The sequence below is a fragment of the Lepisma saccharinum genome, chromosome 29 (genome assembly GCF_977018435.1).
Source record: "Lepisma saccharinum chromosome 29, izLepSacc3.1, whole genome shotgun sequence".
Taxonomy (NCBI): domain Eukaryota; kingdom Metazoa; phylum Arthropoda; class Insecta; order Zygentoma; family Lepismatidae; genus Lepisma; species Lepisma saccharinum.
This window is the reverse complement of record NC_139257.1, coordinates 35,011,107-35,037,169: the sequence shown is the minus strand read 5'-3', so window position 1 is coordinate 35,037,169 and position 26,063 is coordinate 35,011,107. Positions and strand designations below refer to the sequence as shown.

Genomic DNA, 26,063 nt, shown 5'->3' with positions numbered 1-26,063 from the left:
CATTTCATAAGAAACAAAATAATGCATTGATAGATGTTACTAATGTATCAGATACTCTAGCATGAATCGGGTTGCCTGACACACACACACACACACTCTCACTACCCCCCCCCTTACCATTTATGCTATTCACTTTTTTCTAAAAAGGTTCCACTGGATCTCCATGTCCTGCAGAACAGAGTGGCATTATCTTTGGCATTGCTGGTTCAGAAGGTGGCTGCATTCTCTGTCGAGCTTAACACTTGATTGTTTCTTTACAAAAAATAAGGTTTGTTTGCATGGAATTTTGAATTTCATATTATCTCTATTAAAACTGCATGTTCATCCCTGCACTGGAAGATCACTTATTTCTAATTTGGACTTTACAGCCAAAACAGATACTTTTAGAATATTTAGAAAAATGAGTGCAGTATTTGAGAAACTTATAGTGAAGGGGAAATTTGCAGATAGTTTGAAGTAAAGACGACCATAAACTATAGATTTTCTCCCACAGTCGTTATTTGAGAGTGAAGCATCAGTTACATTTTCTGTATTTTAGTCTGGCCTTTGGAGGCAGCCTGGCTAGCCAATAACATGCATGCCTGGAAGCTAATGATAAAAAATATATTAAATTTTCCCATCAACGGCGTTCTTCTTGCTTTACTAACCGGAAACATGCTTTAAGAAAATTAATTTCCCATGTGTTTCTACAACAGTTAGCTTTCGTTCATTGAATATACAGCAGTGTACATCTGAGAAGCACGTGCTGCTTGAAAATCTCGTCTGAAGAGGGTAGTCAGCATCAAATTTGATGGAGGGGAGGGGCAGCATAATGCCACTGTTAGTACTCGTTAGTACTCTTGCCTTTGATACAAGCAATCTCAAGTTCAATCAAAAAAGACAAAACACAGCAGCAATGAGGCACTGTGCTGAAGTCACACTGAAACTATTATATCGATTGTATGGATGAACTGTCCATGGGGAAAGGAAATAAATTAGGATTATTGCATTTAAATGTGCAAGTGTAGCACCTAGATGGGCAGTGTGTGTCTTCAAATTTTCCAGGTGACAGAACGAAGATGCTCTCTTGGATTAATGACCATCTGGTGAAGATACAAAGTTTTCAAGAACCTAACCAATGCCACTTTCAAATTCGAAGACTGAAGTAACTGAAGTTGGGCTCCCGTACACAGTATGTGGGATGGGTTGACTGTCGAAGGTATTGTTAAAAGTCTTTTCCACTCTTGCGGCGGTCGGTCCTAGTTCTGGCAAGGGGAGCGAGGATTACGCTGCGGACCAAACAGACAACAGCAGTGGCACCGAGACACGAAGTGGCGGAAAAAGGACTATGTGAACCTCGTTCTACTGGCTGCTGTGTTTCTTAACGTGCTGGATTGGTTACTTCCCTAGCCAGCTTATAGGGCACCCACCGTAAAATTGGAAAAGAGCTAGGCCTATAGTTACGAAGGTTAGCACTCAAAAGTTTGGAATCTTCTTTGGAACCTGCCTGGTTGCAGTGACATTGACACAAAATTTGAAGTTGTCAGACTTCTGTTGTTGTTTTTTCACCTGCACGCCTGCATTGATATTTTATTTATATGTATTAAATATACACAATAAATAAGAATTGTTACAAACCAGGTCAAATTTTCTGAATATCGTACTGCCTGGTCGTCAACCTCCAAGAGAACATCCGCACAGCAGGTAATTATTTCATGCACAGATCTTGAATCCGGTAATGTCACATCTGAACTGTGCAGAATGGTGGGTTTACATTCTACCTACATTCCTAGGTGAGGGGGATTTGCATTAACATGACATCTTGTGGAAAAATGGACAGCAGAAGTATTGTGGCTGAACATTGTAGTTCTCCCAACTATGACACACATAATTACAAAAATTCCGTTGAGTGCAATGGTGACCTTTAATCAAATTATATCATCCACATGAAGATCTTTAGGAAAAACTGAATACTGAAGGATGAGGTTACTATGTCAGAGAAGGTTACACTGTTTTCTAAACTGCACTTCTTATTCATGATGAAGATCTTTATGTGGAAGATTGAAACATGATACAAGAAAAGGGATGGAGTACATAGACTAAAAAGACCGCAAATCAACTTAAAAATATTTGTCTCTTTATGCATGCCATCAGTCCATCTCAGAATTGGTAATAAAGTTTACACCTTGCTACAAACCATAATCATCTTACTATGTACAGACATTTTTGGAAGGCCCGCCACCTGTGCATTTCTATTTATGTACACATGTATCATTACATAAATCTTTTAAGGGAACAAAGAACAGCAGAGAAATGTGATTCTCAATTTACAAAGGTGATGTGCACATACTGAGAGAAGGGAGTCTTGCATAGGAACACCATCCGTCACCAGTCCCAAGGCAGGTAATGTACAACAGGTTGACGTGAGGGAGTCTCACTCTACGAAGAGTCGACGTGCAAAGGAAGGCGAGGGCTAGGTAGATAGGAAAACTTGTCTTACGTCACTTTCGTAACCATCGTACACTCGTTGCTGAAGAGGCTGAACATATTCCTGGAGGAAATATAGCCAATGCTGTTCCAATTCGACTTGGTTCATGTGGATATCTCGAGTGGGGACAGACTCATAGCCCCCCTCAATTCGTGGATCCTAAGGGGGAAAAAGCAGAGACCAACGTAATAAAATAAAGTTATAATTAAAGTACAGCATCTACTGGGTCTTTGATGATGATAACTTTATTGTTCAGTTAGAATTGCATTACACTTGTTGTCTTCAAAGCTGTGAATTGATTAAAAAAAAAAAATTGTGATCACAAATTCCGGAATGGAGGAAACATACAAACTACTTTTATAATTGATTTTAATAAAATCATTTATTTGTACCTGTGAGAAGAGCAGTCTTATTCCATTCTGAGGATTTTTTTTTAGTGTGTCCTTATCTTTTCTAACCCCTTAAGTGTGGAATTTGTTGAACAAGTCGCTACTGGAAAATGTAGTTTTGTTCATCAAATTCAGTATACGCCATCCACACTTAAGGGGTTAATGTGTTGTGTATTTCAGATAAGGAGCTATTTCTCCATATACAATGAAGGGTGCAAAGTTGTCATATGCGCCGATGCACCCCCAAAGAATAATTAAATCAATCAATTAACTCCTGTGGGGGACAGTAGTACGAAAATTGTTCACACTTACTGAGAGATAAAAGTGTTCTAAATATTGATTTATCTGAAGTTCTATCACAATACTTGCATGGAAATAAAATTATTTTCACCAAAGACCCAGTTTATCTTAAAATACAACATATTGCTACATAACGTACATCATGAAAGTATCCTACAAACACATGTTCTTGCAGAGGGCGCACATAGACCCGCAGGAACTCCATCCACTGGCGCTCCAGACCTACTTGCTTCATGTGAATGTCTCGGGTCGGAACATTCTCATAACCTCCATCCAACCGAGGGTCCTGGAAAATGATCTCTTTACATGTAATCACAACCTGCACTGTTTGCCAAAACTCCCTGCATGCATTAATGCTAAAATTGGACCAGAGTGGGTGGCAAGACAAAATTAAAGTTTGATTACAAGTTTACCAAGAGAAATATCACACATTTCAGGGCTAGATTTCTTATAACACCATTAAGCCTTGTTTCCATGATTATGAAAAACTAAGTATGCTGACCAAGGCAGTAATTTATTTTATTAAAAACAAACTAAACGTAACGTTTCAACCTTCTAGCAAGGTCTTCATCAGACTCTGTATCAAGTACAAAAGTAACAAGATACACAAAAAGGGCATTATATATACACAAGCATTACTCCCTCCAGACTATTAGAAAGTTGTTAGGAACTTTCTAGCAGGTGGCTTTCATTTGCCAACTGTACTTTCACCTAAAAGGCTAAACATAATTACTTTAAAAAAGAATGTGGTTGGACTTTTTATCTCAAGCTCTTTTTCCTTCATTTTTCTCCCTTCTCCTCTCCTCTTTCTCTCGTGTCCTTTCCACTCTTTCTAACACCTTCTTCCCTTCTTTGTTTAACTTCAGTCCCCCATTCCAGTTCATTGTGTCTTCTTCACCTTTCTTCTCTATTTCCTTGGCCTCCTTCCATTTTCTCACTAGTATTCTCTTCTCCCTTTCTATCTGCTTAGCCTCATCCCACTCTATGTCATGTCCTGTTTCTCTCGTGTGTTTAAATATTGCATTTGCATTACAGTATAATGGGAGATAAAATAATGTTAATGAGTGAAGGACTAAATATAGGTTCTGGTCTAAGCCCAGCATTGGCTGAATTGGTTATGAATGAATGGGAAAAGATAGTGGTAGAAAAAGGAGGTGACAAAATAATTCTGTTTTGCAGATATGTGGACGATTGTTTTGGCATATGGAAGGGAATGAAGAGGCAGCTCGACATTTTTGCCAAAGAAATACAAGAGGAAGAAAGAGGGATATTATTGAACTTGAAATAGAAGAAGAAGAAGACAAATTAAGCTACCTAGATATATTGATGAAAAGGAAGAGAGGACAAGAAATTGAAACCGCTTGGCATCAGAAGAAGTGTGCAGCAGGGGTATTCTGCCACAAAAGAAGTGATGTAAGTGAGGTGATAAAAATAAATTTTACAAAGAATATGGAGGCCAGAATCAAGAAAATATGCACGAAAGAATGTGAAAAAGAAGGCAAAATAAATAGCCTATGGAAACAGCTGGAAAAGAATGGCTATGAGAAGCAGGATAGACTGGACATAAACAGAAGAAGGAAGAAAACGGGCAGGGGAGAATTGGAAGAGAAAGAAAAATAGGAGAGAAGGTTTGGAATAAGGAGTATGGGGAAGACCACAGAAAAGATATGCAAAGTGCTTAGGAAAGCGGGAATTAAAACTTACAGGAAGGGAGGGAGAAGCATCTTAGGAATAGCGAAGAATGCAAGCAAGAAAAAGGAGAACAGAGAAGAGGAAGAGGAAGGGATTATCTACGAAGTGAAATGTAAAGAATGTCAGAGTGTGTACATAGGAGAAACGAAAAAAAGGCTGAAAGACAGGTTGAAACAACATAGGGATGATGTACGACTTAAGAGAGAGAGAGAATTGGAATATTTAAACACACGAGAGAAACAGGACATGACATAGAGTGGGATGAGGCTAAGCAGATAGGAAGGGAGAAGAGAATGCTAGTGAGAAAATGGAAGGAAGCCAAGGAAATAGAGAAGAAAGGTGAAGAAGACACAATGAACTGGAATGGGGACTTAAGTTAAACAAAGAATGGAAGAAGGTGTTAGAAAGAGTGGAAAGGATGAAGGAAAAAGAGCGTGAGATAAAAAGTCCAACCACATTCTATATGAAAGTAATTATATTTAGCCTTTGAGGGGGCGTTACCCCCACACCCCCTATACGCCTTCATGGCATGGTGCTATGCCCAGGGGAGCACTTTACCTTTTTTTTACCTTTTAGGTGAAAGTACAGTTGGCAAGTGAAAGCCACCTGCTAGAAAGGTCCAGAACAACTTTCTAATAGTCTGGAGGGAGTAATGTTTGTGCATATATAATGCCCTGTTTTTGTATCTTGTTACATTTGTACTTGATACAGAGTCTGAAGAAGACCTTGCTGGAAGGTTGAAACGTTACGTTTTGTTTATGTTTTTAATAAAATAAATTACTGCCTTGGTCAGCATACTTAGTTTTTCATAGATTTCTTGTGGTGAAAAAAAAATTAATTCCCCTATTTTCCAGAATAATTCTTTCAAAAGTTTGATGTTTGCCACATCTTGACCAGTGATAGCTAATTTAATCATTATCTGTATGTAGTAATTTAAGGTTTGAACTAATGAGCACTGATGCACTGTCTGTGCTTACGTCACATTGGTTTATATTTACTTAGACAATGTATAATACACTAAGAATAAATTTCTGATACTGTTTTGAAAGAAAGTGGCATTTTTTCCAATCGTGTTGGTTCATATCCAGATGAAAACAATCCAAAAATGAAACGTAAGCTTATCAGAGTAAATTATGATCAACTTGTTTATGAATTCTTCATTGCAGTTTTTAAAATTAAGTTGGCCGAGCTAATATTTCACATTTTTAAAGAAAATTCATAAGTAACATGTTCAATTACCAAGATAAATGAAAAGAATCGTCGTGCCAATCAACTGAAGAGAGATTCTTATTACGGCAATGAAATAGTAATAACAGCTTTATTATCATCACTTTAAACTCATCATGTACAGTAAAACCTCGTAATCTGGACCCCAATAAGCTGGATTTCGCTTAATCCAGACAGGCAAAAGGAAAAGAAGAAAAAAAGCAGATTTTAAAGGTTTTAAATGTGGCTAGAAGTCAACAAGAGAACTTCCTAACGAAAAAGGCAGTCAACCACTGATGGAATTCTGTTTCCCGCAGACTTTGTACTGTACTGTATAGTGTATTTAGGCCTATGCCCTTTAAACACACCATAATAGACGTGTTTTGTTGCTATAAACGGAGTTTTAATTAACTTTCTACTGTTCTTTTAGGTTATTTCAGTTAATCCGGACTTTCGATAAACCGGTCAACTTATCCCCCCCCATTAGTCCGAATTAATGAGGTTTTACTGTACTACAAAATTAAAAACCAATGCTTTACTAGCAATTTGAAGCTAAGAGAGTTGGACTTATAGCATTCTCATTGACTTGTATATCTTCTGCTACTACACTACACTGTATCTTTATAGTCTGCAAGTGTTTGAATTTATAACCACAGAAAACATCACAAGCCGCTCTCTTGCAGATGGTTGCACAACCGCTTTTCCCTGAAATTTTTGAATGAAAGTGAAGACTGAAGGATTATTCTTATAGTTTATAGGTGTTACAAGCATATCAAACACAATTTTTGTTGTAACATTTCAGAACATAGGCTCCCGTTGTCAGACATTTATTTTTAGTTTGATTAATGATACAATTGGAAGAACGGTAAATTTAACAAAATTACTGTACTAGTTGTATACCTTTTGTTGTAAGTACATACTGCTTGCATTGTAGAATTATTTATCTTGTACACTCAATGAGTGAAGTAATAGAGATCTTTTGTGTGTTGTAAGGGACTAAAAATGCATATTTTGAGCACTGCCCATTTCTGAAATACCATTTTTTTTTCTGTACCCAGCAGATGTACTGGTATCGGCTTTTATATATATCCACAAAGAGTTTACCTTCACATGCAGACAGCAGCACCACAATCACATTTGCAATTTGTTACCAGAGAGTGGAAACTGTATACTCTTTGGTTTTATATCAGCAGTTCTAACAAAGGTCAGTGGCGTATACTGGGTCCAAAATTTGGTCTATCTCACTATGTCACATGGTCCTAGGCTATGAATAGAAATACATTTACCAACTCATAAGAAATCAGTTTGCCAACCCATAGGAAATGAGGTTGCCAATTTATTTACAATTTCTGATCGATTTTTCTCCTGAATTTTATTCTCTAGACTTCAGGCTTTGCAGATAGCGTAGCAAGCCTAGAATATACGCTCCTGACAGAGGTGTCTACCAAAATAACAAATCCAAAATTCGCGACTTTTTTTTATGACTTGTTCTTGACTTCTTTTTTGTTTTTTTTCTTAACCTTTATTTATTCGACCCCTACTTAGGTAAAGTTGGAAATTAATCGTTAAGAAAACAAATATTTCCTTAATGAAAAATCCCTACCAAAAGTCCAGTTAAGATGAAAACTGAAGCTGTATTTAAGAAGAGAATTAGACTTGCTTTATGCATCCTGGACTGCATTTGGCAGACTAGTGAAGCTCTGGTGTCTGGACTCCCAGCCAGTATAATCTTATGTGGGGCTCATGTTGGTTGTCCCTTCATCAATCTTATCTGACACCATTCATTCTCATCTTCGCGATTAACCAAGGGGCAGAAAAGTGAAGCAAAATAACCTAAATCAATCAGTCATTGTGATAGCAAAAATTCTTGACCATAAGTATAATTTCTTGACCTACTTGTTGATTTCTTTACTTTTCTTGACTTTTATGACTGGGAGACACCTTGAACTTTCATGACAGTTCACACTGCCTTTTCCCTTCAAATTTCTTTCAAATAAATAGTAATAAAGGTGTGAAAAATGAAGCATGGGATTTCCTAAAAAAACACAACTAAACCCCATACCAGCTAACTGTAGACAAGGTGAACGAGAACAAGTGTCTGCGCAAGTAGTGACGCGAGACTTGCTCCACCAATGAAAGTGACTGGAGTTACCCGCTTTTCCTACTTCACTCTGTCAGCATTGCAAACTTTTGAAAAGGATAATACCGTACCCACATGGCAAACGGACCATATTTTTGTCTCCAGGTCCGTACGCTTGGTTTAAGAATTTCTTAGGGAAATATTGGGGAAAAAACTGCAAGTGCAATTTTTGACAAGCCATGCATTTAGCGTATGGACTAAGGTCTGGCCACAAAATTTCCGTACATGTACGGTTGGCAACTCTGCTCTCTCGCCACTCAATTTCCTCCTCCTCTGCCGCTATGGCGGACCTGCTCTACAGTTAGCTGGGACAGGTATAAAGTTATTTATTTCACTTGTAAAACTGTAATTATAAAACAGTCTGTCTGTGTTAAAAATAACTACGTGGATAAGGTCATGTAACTATCTCCGAAAAAAGGTTCGCATACTCACACTGTTGGTGCCATCAGACCATTTTCCATAGTTCTCCATCTCGTCAATAAACTCTCTGCAGAAGCGTGGTGTCACAATAGGGAACCAATACACATCTGGACAAGGCTGGAAAGTAGTATGTATGCATCAAAATACATGGAAACCAATTTATTTCCTTGCTTTCAGTTTGTTAAAGCACAGCATACACCAATCTGGTATTATAATTCATACATAAATTCCAAATGCACTGAAATCCCTGTTGTGTGATTAGTAACAAACTCATTAGCTCCTGATAATTTATATAAAAGTATACAAATATTAGATTTAATATTTTGTTTACCTTTCGGAGCACACTTTTTAGTATTTTGTAGTCTAAATGCTTGCACATTGTTTCTTCCGTCACATTCACAGCATCATTGATTAAAACTATACTTCTTCCTTTAGTGAATAAACCTTGAGTACTACGTTTAGCCACTACAAAGAATAGTTTTTTAATTAGTGTGTTACAGAGAGAAAACATACATTTCTGGAGATTTGTAGCATCTAGCATGAGATTATTAATGACCTGGTTTACCTGACACTGTTGAATGAATAGAGTATCATGGATGCAACCATGACAACTGACGACAGTTTGCCGAAAAGGAAATGGCATGAGGTTGAATATCATTTACAGATTCTATGAGCAACAAAGGGAACTTGTATGAAAATTGAAAATTTTGAGAGCTTCTGTACATGTGAAACACACAGACATCTAAAGTTATGTCCTATCATTTATGCACAAAGCCTTTTCAACACCCTGGAAGAACTTTATGAAGACATGCTGTAGATTAATATTTTAATGGTGCTGCCTGTCAACATAAGGAAGTTATTAACTTTAGCATCAAAATTGATAAGTAAGAGACCAAAAATTAACTGTAAAAATACCTGTGCTACAGTTTTGTTTGGATTCAAGCCCTCTGAATAATTCTCATGTATATACCGCTGTTCCCAGTCCCATCTGTTCTCAAATATCTGGTAGAGTTCATTACTCTTGTGGTGGGTTTCGAAGTTCTCTGCATTCACCAAGTGGCCGAAGTCAACACGGTTGCTTACGTACATGAACACATCCTGAAAGTAATATAACCAGTTAAAAATGCATATTAACATGGGAAATTAATATTAAAATATACTATTTGTTAATGTGGGATGTGACAATAATATACACCACCAATGCTTGTGAAAGAAAAGACGGGATTAGGAAAACCTTGAAAATTAGGAGGTTTAATATGAATGTCTGATTCAGATCTGTTCAAAAACTTAGACAGCAAAGCTTGCTTCACTTAATTTTAATTTGTTTTTTTAGCGTTGCTTTTCTGCCACTTGTGACGAATTGCAATGATGAGGATGAGATATGAAGAAACACTCAGAAACAATGTCCGTGCCCAGCCATGATTCAAATCCAGGATCCCTGGTATTGTAGCATGCTGTGCTACCCATTCCGGGAGCTTGCTTCATGTAAGAAGGCTTATTAATGGCATGGCTTTCATTATTTTACACACCAGGGTCTCCACAGTATTGAACATTCCAAAAGTGACAGCATGCTTTGTCTGCCTTCTTCTCATATCCTTGTGATATATGATAGGAGACACCATGAATGATATAAGAAACTTAAATATATTGTACAAGTTTGTGAGACCTACACTTACATTAATGAGTTGCTGTTTGTACAAGATAATGCTGTCCTGCTTTTTGCTCTGCCAGTTATTGACTGGCTCAATGTGTGACGGATAACTTTGGGTCACGTATAATAACGCACACGTAAGACGAAAGGGTGAGGAACAGGAATTGTACGTAGAAAGAGTGTTTGGTTTCAGTAAGAGTGTTTAGTTACATGTGCTGAGCCGTGATCCTAGCAAAGCAAAACAACTAGGACAATAGATTGCAGTGTCGCAATAGGATCTGTAGCCAGGCAGGTAAGAGCCTGAATGCCATTGTATAACATTGCATGGCGTGATTATGCTAAGACCAATCACAGTCTTAGAGTTGTAATGGGGCGAGTGGTGGAAAAAGGACGAGAACAGTGCAGTTGCAGAAGATCAACTTCCTCGGTGAACAAAGATTTCCTCGATTGGCTATAGTGTCATCAGACGTCACGCTGCGAGTTCCCCGTGGTTGACCAAAGGACGAAAACAGTTCAGTTCGGGACACGTAAAGATTAAGAACTACTTCCTTGGTTGGCAGTAGTGCCATCACATGCCACGTTGCAAGTTCCCCATGGTTGACTAAAGTTTATCCGGGCATTGAGAAAATACTTTTAAACACGTTAGATGGTAGCTTAAATCGCTAGGAAAGGTGCTTGTGAAGAGTGGTTGTTGGAAGTGATTGCTACTACTATAATCCCACACCATATTCTCTGAGAAAGAAAGAAGAAAACTGAGCAGCATAAGAGGGAAGTACATATTGGTTAGTGGAAATACCATGATTTATAGTGTACAATCTACTGTGATGTAGTAAATATTGGATACGAAGAATAATTTTCAAATATACGGTAAAAATAGATGTTATTTCCTTTTGTGTTAATCTTATTTACTAATATAAATTCAGTTTTACTTACGTTTTTTGCGAGTATAGTTTGTTCTTCAATTACGACGTTTCGAGAGATAACTTCTCTCTTCTTCAGGTTATAAGCAATTCGTAGGGTCTTAGCTTTGTCAAAATATTTCTTCCATAGTCAACAGGATCAAGGATTAGGAGAAATGTGAGCGGGAAAAAAATATAGGAAGATCGATTACACACTGACAATTTACGTTCTTAAAAGCCATCGTTACCTAAGTTAAAACCCATTATAAAAACTTATTGGTCCTCCTGTATAAATTTTTAAAAACTGTAAAAACCTTTAAAATTATAAAAACAGTTCACTATTTCCCCGTCAAGTTGTCCGCAACGAGCTTCCCTTGCGAATTGGACTCTCAAAAAACGTAAGTAAAACTGAATTTATATTGTCAATCTTGTGAGTACTTCGCACATAGTAAATATGAAGATCTTATTTACTCTTCACTAATTAACTAACTTAAGACTTGCGAGTGACTGGTCAGTCTGGTGCTATAAACCCAGAGCTCGCAAGCCGAACCAGGTTACTACAATCAAAGCAACGGTAAAATGCCACGTCTAAATTTGAAAATAATGTAATCAAAATTAAAAGCAAAAAGAGAGACGGATGAAAATGACAGTTTTCCTAGATGGTGGACAGGCTATATGGGGGGCCTACAGAATGGTCTGAATGTTGTCCAGACCTAACTCCATGTAATCAGTATTTATGAGGATAGACAAAGGAAGAAGCATATAAGAGCAAACCACAGAATATTAATTAAAGACTTGAAAACAAGATCCATCTCCAGTTTTCTTCTCCATTCCTAAGAAGACCACTAGAAAATGTACCTCTCCCCATGCAAATAGGAACTGCTGGTGGTTACAGCGAGTTTCAACTTTCAAGGAAGTAATCGCAAAACAAATAAGTTGTCATGTTTTTGAAAGAATGAGGAAGTAGAAAATTTAAACACTAGTATGAGTTGAAATGTACATTGGTGTTACGGCAAGATATGGTAAGGGTGTTGATCTGAGGTTTAGGGAAAAGATAGATGAGAATTGAGCAAGACAGAATAGCTCCAGATCTGATAGAATAAGCTGCTTGTGATTCGATAGAGAGAACCAATAAGCCATGGAGATAATCACCAACCAAGCACCATATGTCATTGTACAGGGTCCGTTCTGAAAGTATCCGAACTATCAGCAGCGCGACGTGAGAATCGGTCGAGGGTTTGGGTAAGGTGCGCCAGGTGGCAGTGGGGACCTTAATCTTCAAAACAAGGCCTTGCTCAGTTGCCTGCGAGCAGTGGTTGAGGTGCAATCGCTCGTGTTGTGTACACGGAAAAAAAGTCACGTCGAGAATTTGCAGTTGGTGGATTTGGTGAAAATGGAGCGCACCTTGGAACAGTGCTACGCTGTGAAATTTTGTGTTAAAGTGAAAAAATCTTTACGGAGACTTTAACCATGCTATGGGAGGCTTACAGCGAGGAAGTGATGTCCCGCACGCAAGTTTACACATGGTATACGGCGTTCAAGGAACACCCCTGCGTCCCCTCATCAAAAGAAGGCCCGGATGTCAAAATCAAAGGTGAAGACAATGCTCCTTGTCTTTTTCGACGTGAAGGGGGTCGTGCACAAAGAGTTTGTACCTGCTGGGCCCACAGTGAATGCAGTTTACTACAAAACAGTGCTTCAGCATCTCCGACAGAGGGTCCAGTGCATCCGGTCTGACATCTCCCGACAGGTGGGTGCTTCACCACGACAACGCACTGGCTCACACAGCACTGTTGGTAGGTGAGTTTTTGGCCAACGTACACGTGGCAATGCTGCCTCATCCCCCTTACAGCCCGGACTTGGCACCGGCTCAAGGGGAAGCGTTTTGCGTCAATTGAAGAGGTTCAAGCTGCCACGACCGCAGCATTAAAGAGGGTGTCAGTCAAGGACTTCCAGGACTGCTGTGAACAGTGGAAAAGTCGCTATACTCGCTGTATTGAGGCTGAAGATGCCTACATTGAAGAATATTGACAGCAGTTGTAATTGTCATCAATAAATTGTTTGCAAATAAATAAGTTCGGATACTTTCAGAATGTTTGTGTCTACCAAAATAACAAATCCAAAATTCTTGACTTTTTCTTGACCTCCCCCACCTTTTCTTAACCTTTATTTAATCATCCTCTATTTAGGTATAGTTGGAAATTAAGAAAATAAATACTTTTTACTCAATTAAAAACCCCTACCATAAGTCCGGTTAAGATGAAAACTGAAGCTGTACTTTAAGAAGAGACTTGCTTTCATGTAAAAATTAAGGCTTCAGATTTCATCCTGGATGAAGAATGGCCACATTACTGTATTTAATATTTTTACAAAACTTGACTCATCCAAGAATGTAATTGTTAAGAAACTAGGTGAACAAATCCTAACCACAACTCAATACAATATTTGATTTTTAAATATTCAATTTTATAAAAACCCAGTACAGGTATATAATAATGTAAATTCACTATACTGTAAAAAAAAAATATCAAAAATTCTTGACCACAAGCATAATTCCTTGACATTTTCTTGACTGGTAAAAACCCTGGATGTGGGTAAATAAAAGGGGTATTTCATAGGCACAGTCCAGTTCTTTCAAAAGTTCATCAGAGCTCATTAATCTTATTTTCTGGGGTGAAAAGCAAATATAAAACATCCCCAAAACAGAGACAAACCTCTTGCATCCATTCCTAAGTTCTTGGAAAGGTAAGAAGTTAGAAATCGGGTGAATATGCAGTGTTGTTAGTTTGTACATTTTAGGAGAAATAAAATTCTATAAATAGGAAGCAAAATGAATAGGTTACCTCCAGTGCTTCAAATGGAAAATGTCAGCTGGTTGAGCTTTGGGGATGCTTTGTGAAAATTTTGCCACCCGCATTACCCTTCACTTCGAGCACTGGTTACTTCAAGAAAAGACACAAAGTCAAAGTTAAAACAGAGAATTTGTCTTTGGAACCATCACTGGTGACTGTTAATATCGTTCAGCAATACTTTGCAAAATACAACTTGTGGAATCTTCAAAACTTACTTTTTCCCGTATATTATGGCAGAAAGCCATATCAGCATCCATAAGGTTGTAAATGTAGGAAGGCCTCGTTTCTGCATTTTTAATAAGAGTGCTATTGATAAGGTAGCAAGCACTGATATATGGTACATTCCAGACACCCCTACAAAGAAAAAGAATAGATAAAATTATTAATATGCTGATGGTGTGATTTAGCAAGAAATAAACTGGAAATATTCTCAATTTATAAACAATGCTTTATGTTTCGTGGATAATTACCCTGTACATTGAAATTTTATGTATCTTTAAGTAGACCAAATTACATACTCGTATCATTATTCAGTTCTGAGATATTGAAGGTTAAATATTTATCTAGATTGTTGACTTCCATAGACACACACACAATCCGGGCAAGATCCTTGGTTTGTATTAGGTAGATATTCTGTCCACTGAATTTTGTTTCCATCTTTTGTAGTTTTTGAGAAATCGATCAGTTTCGACTGTTGACAAATGGATTTGCCGATCGAGAAGGTGGAGATCGCATCATGTATAGATTTCACACTTCTTCCAACCCACGAAATTTCATATTTCCAGTACGGGTGATTTCGGATATATCGAAGCATTAAAAACGATTTGATTGTTGACTTTCAATTGTTTCATCCCCACAGACAGACGGGCGTGGCAATCAAAATAATTTACGTAGCGTTAAACTAATACGATATATTTCTTTTATTAACTTTTGAAACCGTACCATTCTGTGTATGCCCTGTATTTACTAGGTCTTCATTTGTGGAAAACTTTAGACCTTCACATTCGCTAGATTCCGATATAACGACAGGTCACTTCTGATCGATTGTTGCCTCTCTCGGCCAAACGGACAGACTGACTGAGCTGGTTTATTTTACTTCGCTTTTCTGCCACTTTGGCTAATCGCGAAGGTGATGATGAGTGATGATATGATGGACAGTCGCAAAGAGCACCCATGCCCAGGCGGGACCCCTGAAATCGTAGCGCGCTGGGACAGACGGACGGAGTTGGGCTATTAATAGTAGGCCTATCATTCATCAAATTTTGATTTTATCGCTTTTATATTATCCGAGATATCGGCGGACGGGCAGAAGGGTATTTTTTTTTCAGGTTTGATGATTAGAACCCTAAAAAAACGTCGGATTCGTGGAAATATGGCAATACATGTATCACCCACTTTTCCGTGGGTGTTCCACTATAAGTGTCTTTCGATCTGACGCATCCTCTCATCAATAAGTAGGTAAGGTACCTGGGGCTGATCTTGGTAGGTGAAGGCAGTCTGAGTATGGTGCTAATCACACCATCTCCTATGAGAATCCTTTCATCATTCATCGCCAGGAAAGCTCCAAGAATTACTTCAGTTACCTTCCTAAGTGTAATGCACATGTTGGCTAATCAGGACTAGATCCACATCTTTTCTACCAGGCCCTGGCGTAAATTATACCTGACCGCATGGTGTGGTTCTGAAGTTTGGGACTTGCAGCCAGAGCTGGTAACCTTTGTGACTTGCAGCCAGAGCTGGTAACCTTTGTGACTTGCAGCCATAGCTGGCAACTTTTGAGACATTGCAGCCAGACCTGGCAACTTTTGAGACATTGCAGCCAGACCTGGCAACTTTTGAGACTTGCAGCCAGAGCTGGCAACTTTTGAGACTTGCAGCCAGAGCTGGCAACTTTTGTGACAGTGCAGCCAGAGCTGGCAAGTTTTGGGTCTTGCAGCCAGAGCTGGCAACTTTTGGGAATTGCAGCCAGAGCTGGTAACCACCGTGAAAGATGAACTTTCGTTCGGGTTTTGACTGCGATAAGAGGATCTAACCTAAGGATGCGTTCATTCCCGCCTCCGAATTTGGAGATTGGCGCACCGCGGTCAATTTAGTCTGCGACGCAATTTTCATTAACAAATATATCGAAGTGGAAATATTCTGATTAGTTGGAATTTTTTTGGTGTCCGACATGGAACATGCCAATTAAAATCAGCACTTACGAAATTAATTTAATGATATTGGCCAGAGGAAACTAAAAGATTCCATTAGATCCAGAAGTTGTCAACGAATTTAAACCATATGTTTTATATTTGTCAACAAGCATACACATAATCGAACTAATACTCTATGATTATGCCATAATTTATTTATTAATATTAAATTCCAAGGGTGGATGTTAATTAACGTATAAAGTTGAAAGAAACTGAAATCTATTTACGTGGAAAAGTATTGGAATCGAAGCATAGAGTTTTAAAAAACAAATTTCCCGGGCCGCAGGCTCATAAAGGTTGACTGGCTTAAACAGTGATGACGCTAAATGGGAGACAGGGAGGGCATGGCACTTGTTTTAGTTTTAGTTTACCACTTTAGAACTCTGGACTTTTGTGTTCCCCTTTATATTTTTCTGTCGTCGCTCTTGAACTTGAAGGGGGATCTACACTCGGTCCCATGTATCTCTCAAGCAGGCTAACGAAAACAAGTGTCTGCGCAAGTAGTGACGTGAGACGGCTCCACCAATGAACACGTGAGAAGAACGGGATTGCGTGGAGGGGGACGACTGCAGTTACAGCACAAGAGGTGAGACAAGAAACTCTCTGTGCTGCTGGGTCGGAAACGCGGCAAGCGCATGCGCGAACTTCCCTTATCGTGCACACGGGCAGGGTTGCCGAACGTCATGTTGTGTGAGCACGAAGAAACAACGTGATCGACTTCCTTCTATTCATTTAAAGTGTGTGTTTGTTTTGTGTGCAGCGTACTTGCTAGCATGGAAGCTTGCAGTTCAGAGAAAGCAAGTAAACCCGGTGGACGGAAATTAATCCACAGCCAAGGGCGAGAAATTGTATATAATGTATATGCATTTATGAAAGACAAGGTGGGAGTTCGTATGTCCGAAAAACAGTTGCAAAGGAGGGTGGCTCGCGCATGTGGTGTTTCATTCAGCAGTGTGAGAAGAATTGTAATAGAAAGTAAAGCATGCACTACGTTGAAACACTTTCATACGCCAAATAAAACACGACCTCGCCGAAAAATCCAGAGTGATATAGAAGAGTTCGATAAGTGTGTTGTTAGGCATGTTGTGCACGACTTTCACCTTACGGACGGGGAAAGGCCAACGTTAGAAGATATCGGAAGGGTTTGAAACAAAGAATAGAGTTCTAAGGCAGTGTTTGGTGTGTGTGCAAGATAATACGTGACCTAGAGTTTAAGTGGAAAAAAGCAGAAAATAATAGACAATTGCATATAGAAATGGACGAAATAAGAAGTTTACGTTCATCTTACCTCAAAGCCATAAAAATCTTTCGTTGACAAGGGGACCCATTGTTTACATTGACGAGACTTATTTTCACAGCTCGACAACAAAGAAAGAAGTTTGGGTGGATGGAACCGCGGCTGGCGTCAAAGCACCAGTGTCAACGTGTAATTGTTGTACATGCTGGCGGCGAAGAGGGTTTTGTTCCAGGTGCACTGTTAATGTTCAAATCTGGAAAATCTTCTGGTGATTACCACCATGATATGAGAAGTTGATCCCAAATTTGACACCAAACAGTGTGGTTGTTGTTGACAACGCCTCATACCATAACGTATAAATAAATCCTGCGCCTTCTTCCTCCTTCCGAAAAGATACTATGATTCAGTAGCTCGTTCAAAACAACATCCCCTTTGACGCACACATGCATGTTCAAACGAGAATTGTATTCATTGGTGAAAATAAACAAACCCCGTTTGAAGATGTTCAAAATTGATTCCATCTTAGCAGAACACGGTCATTCCGTTGTACGTTTACCGCCATACCACCCAGATCTTCATGCTTACTTTTCTTGTGTTCTCCTTCTGCGTACACAGTTTCGCCCGAATGCACTGCCAACCCTGCTTCCGTGCGTCCCTCCCCTACGTATGGCTTGGGCGTGAGGCAGCGAGAAGATACTGTACCAGCCTTCCCAGCAGTGTGTACTGATTCGCTCTGCCCACTCGATTTTCCCCCTTCCCTGCCGCTATGCGCTGCCTTACTCCAGAGATAGCTGGGACAGGATATAGAACAAGTATACCAAAAGGTGGAATCGAAGTCCGGACTCCTTAAATTACAAGACGATAGCGTATTGTTAGGTTGCATACATACAGTATAACAATTACAATTCTTACGAGAGTTTATAGCATCGTAACGAGAGAACGAAAAAAATACTTTCTTGCTGTATCACTCCGCCGAGGGATTCTTGCGCACCAGATCAATTAGTCCGATATTAGATTAACCGCAACGTGCATCAAAGTTGGACGCAGAAGAGCATGCCCGCTGTGCATGACGCGTCTATATTCGGAGGAGCTACTTGACTGTCGTTCATGGGGGGAGTAATTGCTTATGAAGGATTCTTGATTCGACCTTCATTTTATTTCATGGCCAGAGGACTCAGAAGGGGCAGCTTCCCTGGTCTAAATCAAGTGCGGAATTTTCCACTATGGCGAAACCCAATTTTTCCACCGCACCGAAGTCTCTTAAAACGGATACATTTCTGCATGAAACCTTTAACCGCCCCATATTTTCCATAGAACAACGATAAAATTGGAGAAAAATGTATGCAGGATTCGGTGCATGTCTTGAAGACACCGTTGTTAAATGTCCACACAGAGAAAAATGTTTGTTTGGATTAACCAAACAAATTGTAGTGGTGAACAAATCGTTTGTTTAAAAGGCATCAACCAAACAATTGTTCACCAGTACCAAAAGATTGGTCAAGTTCTATTTGTTTGTCGTAAACAATTTTTTGGTTACCAAAAGCAAATATTATTTTGGTAAATATAACAAAATGTAGCCCATTTGTTTAGGAAAACCTAATAATTTAGTCAAAATTACCAAACTATTTGTTAAATAATTTATTCATAATTACACGTTATAATCTGGCTAGTTTTAAGAAACCTCAAAATACACATTCAGCACAGAAAATTCAGGTGAACTATCCGTTTCCGGAACATATTTGTTTTTCTGCGACGGACTTAATTTGTACTTATATGTTCAGAATCAAAGAGGTTGCTCATGGGAGATTCACTTTTATTCACTGAAGTACATTTTTTTCTTTAATTTGTGCTTTGATGTTCACATATCCTTTGAAGAGTGTTAAAGCAAAATTTTTCACTATGATTACAATCAAACGTACCATTATTTGTTGTCCAAAAAGTTATGTTTCTTCTACACATTTTGACAGAACCATCTAGCGGCCGGTGTAGGAAACTCAGTATAAAGTAAGTATATTCTGAGCTTTTCTCAGAATATTAGGTTACACAACAACATAAAGACTCGTTTCGAGTAATTTTCTATCTACATGAGTTTCAATTTTCGACAAAGGATTTTCATACTACACTCGACGGAACTGGACAATCGTTATTTCAAATTCGAAAGCACGCTCACGCACATATAGTAAATTTAACCAAACGTTTTGTTTATCTTTACTTACATATGTATGATTTTGTTTACGAGTACCATATTTCGTCTGACCAAATTTTTTGGTATTCTTAAACAAAATTATTTAGTAATTACAAGCAACATTTGGTTATCGGAAACAAAAAGCATAACCAAACAGCTCAACCAAACTTTTTTGGTAATTCCAAACAAACCAGTTTTTTCTGTGCAGGAAACCATAAATTTTAATGGGTTCTATTGGATTCTGCAACAGGACCGAAACAGTTTTTCTCGCACAATTTATATACGGTTCATGTTGCATATTTTTTCATTGAAAAAAAGGTTCCTGGACCGAATTGAAATACTTTACAAACAAAAAGGTTATTTACGGTCCAGATCCCATTTACGCTTGCTTATGTTCTCTCCTGGACCGGAATTGAATTTATTTAAAATTCCTGGACCTTGAACAACCCTGCTTAAAGGTACCCTTAAATGAGAAGGTGTCTTACATTTTGACTGCGAAGTTCTTTACTTTGAGAAAGTGTGGCTTACTTTTTGCTACGCTACTCAAGGTGGCTAGGGTGACCAGATGTCATCTTTTATCCGGACATGTCCTCCTTTTTAGGTGTCTGTCCGGCGTCCTGGCGGATTTTTTAAGAATCGGTAAATGCCCTCTTTTTTTTTGGAAAAATGTTTCCACTTATAACGATCAACCAGGTGTTATTTTACATGTAAAGCCTATCTCTTGAGGCGCGATAAATATTCTATCAATGCTAATTGACCACCTGGGAGCTCAACCACTATGATTTTGTCCAAATGAGCCTTCAACTCGTCCCAGACTGCAGTTCCATTTCGAGTTATACATGATACGCGACACAGAAACGCGGAATGAGACATTTGATTATTAAGTAATATTTACATTTATGAAATACCAAAGTGCGAGCCTCCGTGGCGGAGTGGTTAGCACACAGCGCTACGATGAAAAAGGTCCCTGGTTCGAATTTCAGTTGGGTATCTCACCCCACAGAAAATCAATTCCAACCTACAGTTGCACTAGTCTATACAAAGGAGAACAATTGTTTTGCAAAAATAGGGATCCAGGGCTGGAATATATTGTTGTTATAGATTGTTGCAAGAAGCACATTTTATATACGTACCTATTTATGAAATTTATGGTAATGGCAAATGTGCTGCAATTTTTTGCGGTGTCCTCCTTTTTCGCCATGCCCTGTCCTCCTTTTTGAATGTATGTGTCTCGTCACCCTACCTATGGCCAGCACTAAGTTGACCAGATTCTCCAGAGGAGAAGGGTGGGGGGGGGGGGGGGTTCTAACTGAGACAATTCAGTTTATACTCAAGGCAGGAGATGCAAAACCACACCAAGCGCACCATGAGGCGGTTTAGCATCTTGAAAGACAAATCAGGAAATGTATATGACTCAAAAACTCAAATGAAGTAACAACGAGTAAATATTGTTTATATTTTTAAAATTCGATAAAGAGATTCTCTCGGCCATGGCAGTTTCGGACATCCTTCCCAACGTCACTCTTATCTTCAATCTCTGAAGATGAGAGTGACGCTAGCCCTCGAAAGTTCGGACGGATATCCGAAACTGACCCGTCTGATATCCAGAGAAAACCTCTTTACTATTCGCCGCCAGGAAAATTGCGGCAATTATTTCAATGTTTTATTTATATTGCCAGGATAAAATTATATAGCCTAGATAGTGACGTATGAGGAGTCCACTAAATCACTGTGACACATTTCTAGGCTATGGAGGAAGGGAGAAATCTAGGCTCTCATGAACGACGTGTATAAAGTGACTTGACTACGCACCCACTTTGCTCGTTCTTGGCATCTTCAAGGAAGCAAAGTTGCTAGCTTCTACAGAGCATTCCCTGACATTCGCTACGAGACTCGGCGGCAAGCGGCCCGGCGTCAGCGCTAGTCTTTCCCGGTGAATGGGGTCCGCGACAGTCGCACGCTACGGTCTGTTTTTTTTCGCTCTCTTTCCCTTTCTGTTGACGTTGCAGACTGACGCCAGTATAATCCTCCCTCGGAAGTTGTGTTGTGTTGTGTCGTGTCCGTGTGTTGAAGATTGTGGCTAAATATGGTACCACAAGTTTACATTAGATCAAAGGATTTATCTTGTCGAGTGTTACTTCGGAAAGAGGAATTGTGGAGAAGTGCGACAACGTTTTGCAACGAAATTTCCTGGTGTTCCACTTAGGACCACTATATTAAACCTCGTAAAAAAAAAGTTTAAGAGTAACAGGGTCAGTTCTGAATAAAAGTGGAAAGAAAAATGGGGAAATCTAAAAAAATAAGTATACAAAGACAATCCGCACACCATCCGTGAGTCAAGAGAGAGTATTGTACGAGAAATCGGGAGAATTACCGTAGACGAACATGCACGTGTAAATGCCAATTTCCTTCGGAGATGCCAGGAATGTGTTGCAGCAGAGGGACATCATTTTCAACACCTTCTGTAGTCAATGTTAGTACACAATATGAAAACTGTAATTTTAATAGCAGACTCTAGGGACTGTCGCGGACCCGTTCACCGAGAAAGACAAGCGCTGATGCCGGACCGCTTTCCGCCGAGTCTCGTAGTAAATGTCAGGGAATGCTCTGTAGTAAAACATGGGCGCGTCCAGTATCCGAGTGCTCAGTGAGCAACGTGATCGCTCAGCTACTTGACGGCCAAATAAGCGTTCCTCGGCGAGCGCTGCTCACTTGGTCGCTGAGCGAACTTGAACTTTGCTCGCCACAGAATATAGTGTTTCTGTGTTTTGAACTGTGTGAAGATGACGGCTAATGAAGTGCTTGTGATAGCGGCTTGCGATATAGCGTAATATTGTATAAAAATAAAAGTGTTGCTTATTCCAAATATACACCGTAGTTTGGAAAGTTTTGCAAGGGTGTGAAAAAGAACATTTCGACAGTTTTTTTCCACATCGATCACTTTCATAATTAGCCACATTGATCACAGATATTTTGATCCAGGGGGTGCCCATCCCCCCCAAATTCTATCATTTGCGCCCTCAAACCATATCGTAATCCCCACAAAGTATTTAATTACGGCAGCGCGTCTACCGAAAGTAACTTTTTTTTAAAGCTTTACCTATACTTGATCTGCGCTTCCTCCCTAAACAGGGGTGCCCATCACTCAAGACCGCCCCTAAAATCATTCATCATAATCCCCCGAAAGTAGTTTGGAAAGAATAAGTAATAATTGATGTCTATTTAAATGAAATGCCATGTTAAACTGTCCATATTTTTAAATTGTTCGATTTTCGAAAAAACCTAAAGCTAGCACATTGATTGGTTAAATGTAGTAAATTAAATTCTGTAAATATGCATATAAATGGTGTTTGTGACTGGGTTTATAAAACACGATTTGAGTATTTGGCACAAATTGTTACACAATTTAAGATAAAGATAGAAAATTCAGCCTTGGCAAACCAAATAACAGGCTCCAGCCGTATGACCGATTCAATTATTATTTCACGAGACATTACAGAACCCTAGCTCGAAATTCTCTCAGGACGATAATAAAATATGGTTCCTCTTTCAAAGACCTCACCCCCCACCCCACCCACGCCTGTTTTCTTGGGTAAATATAATTATTTTAGTAACACATAACAATAATTACGTGGATTTTACCTTCAGTGTAAATTTAACTTATTAAAGTAAAATTTTCCTGTGACAAGAATTAGAAATGCGGATTCGATATATTTTTGTTTGAAATGATGCACCTGCTTTAACTTAAGCAGGATGCCAACACTAAGCATTATATTTTAAGAAGTGATGTTATTAATTAATATGGAGATTATCGCTTATGTCTTGTAATGCAGCTACAGTATAAAACTTCACATTCACCTGAGTAAAGCGCCTACGACGCGTCCTCGCTACATACACCATTGCGAGCGAAGCGAACAAGAAAAGTTTTACATCCATTTCTTTGCAGGCTTTCTAAGTCTATTAATTTAATGGGGTGTCAATACTTTCTTAGGATCCCGTGATATTTAGTCTTTCCCAGCTTCTCTTTTGGCTCGTTTGGGGTCGAAAACTTGCTAAATACAGTCACCAAAATTTAATGTTATAACTCTCTCTCCACTATAGAAATCCCTTGACAATCTAAGATTTAACACTTTATCAAGAGCTTTCTATCTCCCCCTTTAAATTTAATACTCAATCCTAACACCAACATTTCCATGCCAATTTTGGACTTACTGTTGATATTGAAGTGTGAATATTGCCTCCAAAAAATTAATTCCGTCTCCATACAAGAATTTCCGCAACAGTCTATAGGACAATAGTAATACACAAGAATTTGATTGGATTGATTTGTTGTTTTAAGTCCACTTTATGCACAGTAAGGCTAATCGGGACTGGACCTACAGTTTAAAGTGGGATCCGAATCACTGTGTGCCTCCACCGGGAATCGAAACCGGGAGCCCTTGATTACAAGGCGACGACGCTACCACTGCGCCATCGGGGAGGCCCTACACAAGAATTGGATGCCCCCTTCAATTTAATGCTCAATCCCCCCCCCAACTTAAATACTCGCTATAATCAAAGACCTAGAGTTGGATTCTGTCCCCCCAACGTTTAATGCAGAATCCCCCTCCCAGAACCCACGTGTCAATTAAGGTCTAATATGTAAGAGTTGGATACCCCTCCCTTTCGATAATACCCTTAAACGCTTTCTTTTCTTCATTTAATGAATTAAATATGGTGCATTTAAGGTGTAAAATTTTTACATATATTTTGGAAATAAGGGTTGAATTTTATATTATTTGAAGGGTAAAAATGTACCCCAAAAATCTCGATGGCGCAACCTGCACCATAATCCCCCCGTGAGCACCCCTGTTTTGATCAATGAGCGATCACACAGCGTCAAGTAAATGATCTGTCTGCTCAACGAGAGAAAATCTTGCTCAGCGAGCGTCGCTCAGATACTCGACGCGCCCGGTGTTGCTAGTTCATAAGAAATCATGTTGCTAGCTTCTAAAGCCGACTTTAGACGAAAGCATTTCCTTTAACATTTTTACTAGCTTAAATGCTATGTAAATGCTTCCAAAAATCTTTTAACACATAACACTTTACACGAAAGCTTTTCATGGAACATTTCTGTTAGCTGTTGAGATTACAGTGTATGATACATACAGCACGATAGGCACATCGAGTTTCACCATATATGGCGAGTGCACGATGTTCACAATTGAACAAACTAAAATATTATTCCATACGTGTACAGTAAACGTTGTAAATTATATATTTAATCAGCGCCATGCTTCTCTACCTAAAACCACTTAATACGAAGCGTAATTCTTCTCGGTTCAATAATTATCGTGTTTTAAAAATGTGAAGTGATACGTTGTTTACATCTCACGCGGCCGCCATTACAACTGCGCTCGTGACCTAGAGGTCCCTTCTGATTGGTTACGCTACGAAAAATGATTCGGACCGAGCCTATCCTTGAGAAATGCCATGAAATTGATATTTCGTCTGTAATTTAGTCTATGGGCTTCAGGCTTCCCAGATAGCTAGCCTAAAATATACAACCCTGAGCCTAGATTTGTTGCATTGCTACATCCTTGCATAATGTTTGAGAGGAAGCATTCTATACAATCTTAATATTACACATACGATTTGTCTAATTTATCAGATGATGACAATGCTAAAATCAAACTATTCAGAAAATATTACGCACTTAGCTTGAGAGTTAAAAACCGTGACAATTATTGTGAGGACGTATTCGCGGGGTGGGTCCGGACAACCCCCCCCCCCCCCGAAAGACTTACCAAGTGCTAAAATAAAATGGAAAATGTACTTTTCAGCATAATACTGTATTCGATTGTACTATTATCGAAGGTTATTAATTTCCTATGAACTTGGAAGGCAAGGGTTATTATTATATTTAATTATTACAATTATTGTTATTCTATTTGGATCATAGTGCTTTGAAGGACAGTGCCAAAGACTATTTATGCACACTACTACTCATAATAATATGCATAAAATATTAATCAGGAATTTACTTTTCGTTAACTGAATGTAACATTTTTTTTAATTATTCGATAAATATTCAATTCTTTATCTTTGACATTAATTCCCTTGTTTTTATACAAATTATGGCGACCTTAAGTACACGCAATCTAGATAATAAATATATGATGTGATATATATATATTCTTATACCATATTTTTTACGAATTCATGTAATAATAAAAATGCAATATAAATAAATTTACATATTTTAATTAATATTTAATTTAAACATTTATTATTATTATTATTATTATTATTATTGTTGTTGGGACACTTGGTTCGGACCCCCCAAATATATTTATAGATACGTGCCTGGCCCTTACATCTGGCGGGGTAACCGGCTTTATAACAGTGACCCACTGTTGCCGCGTTTACCTACGAAGTAATTCGCGGTCAAACA

The 26,063-nt window shown here is 38.7% G+C and overlaps 1 protein-coding gene across 3 annotated transcripts in view; it reads right to left on the bottom strand.

Annotated features, from left to right (window-relative positions):
* The window catches only part of Plod (procollagen lysyl hydroxylase), a 170,721-nt gene that overhangs the window by 5,980 nt on the left and 138,678 nt on the right, over positions 1-26,063 (bottom strand). For 2 of the 3 annotated variants that reach the window (XM_083114530.1, XM_083114532.1), the window contains 4 exons: positions 14,232-14,370; positions 9,530-9,712; positions 8,627-8,731; positions 3,296-3,442 (listed from right to left, as the gene is read on the bottom strand). In XM_083114530.1, coding sequence (XP_082970656.1) covers positions 3,296-3,442; positions 8,627-8,731; positions 9,530-9,712; positions 14,232-14,370 — 574 coding nt within the window. Of the gene's footprint in view, positions 1-2,479; positions 2,627-3,295; positions 3,443-8,626; positions 8,732-9,529; positions 9,713-14,231; positions 14,371-26,063 lie in introns of all 3 variants that reach the window. The other variant, XM_083114531.1, reaches the window with a different exon arrangement.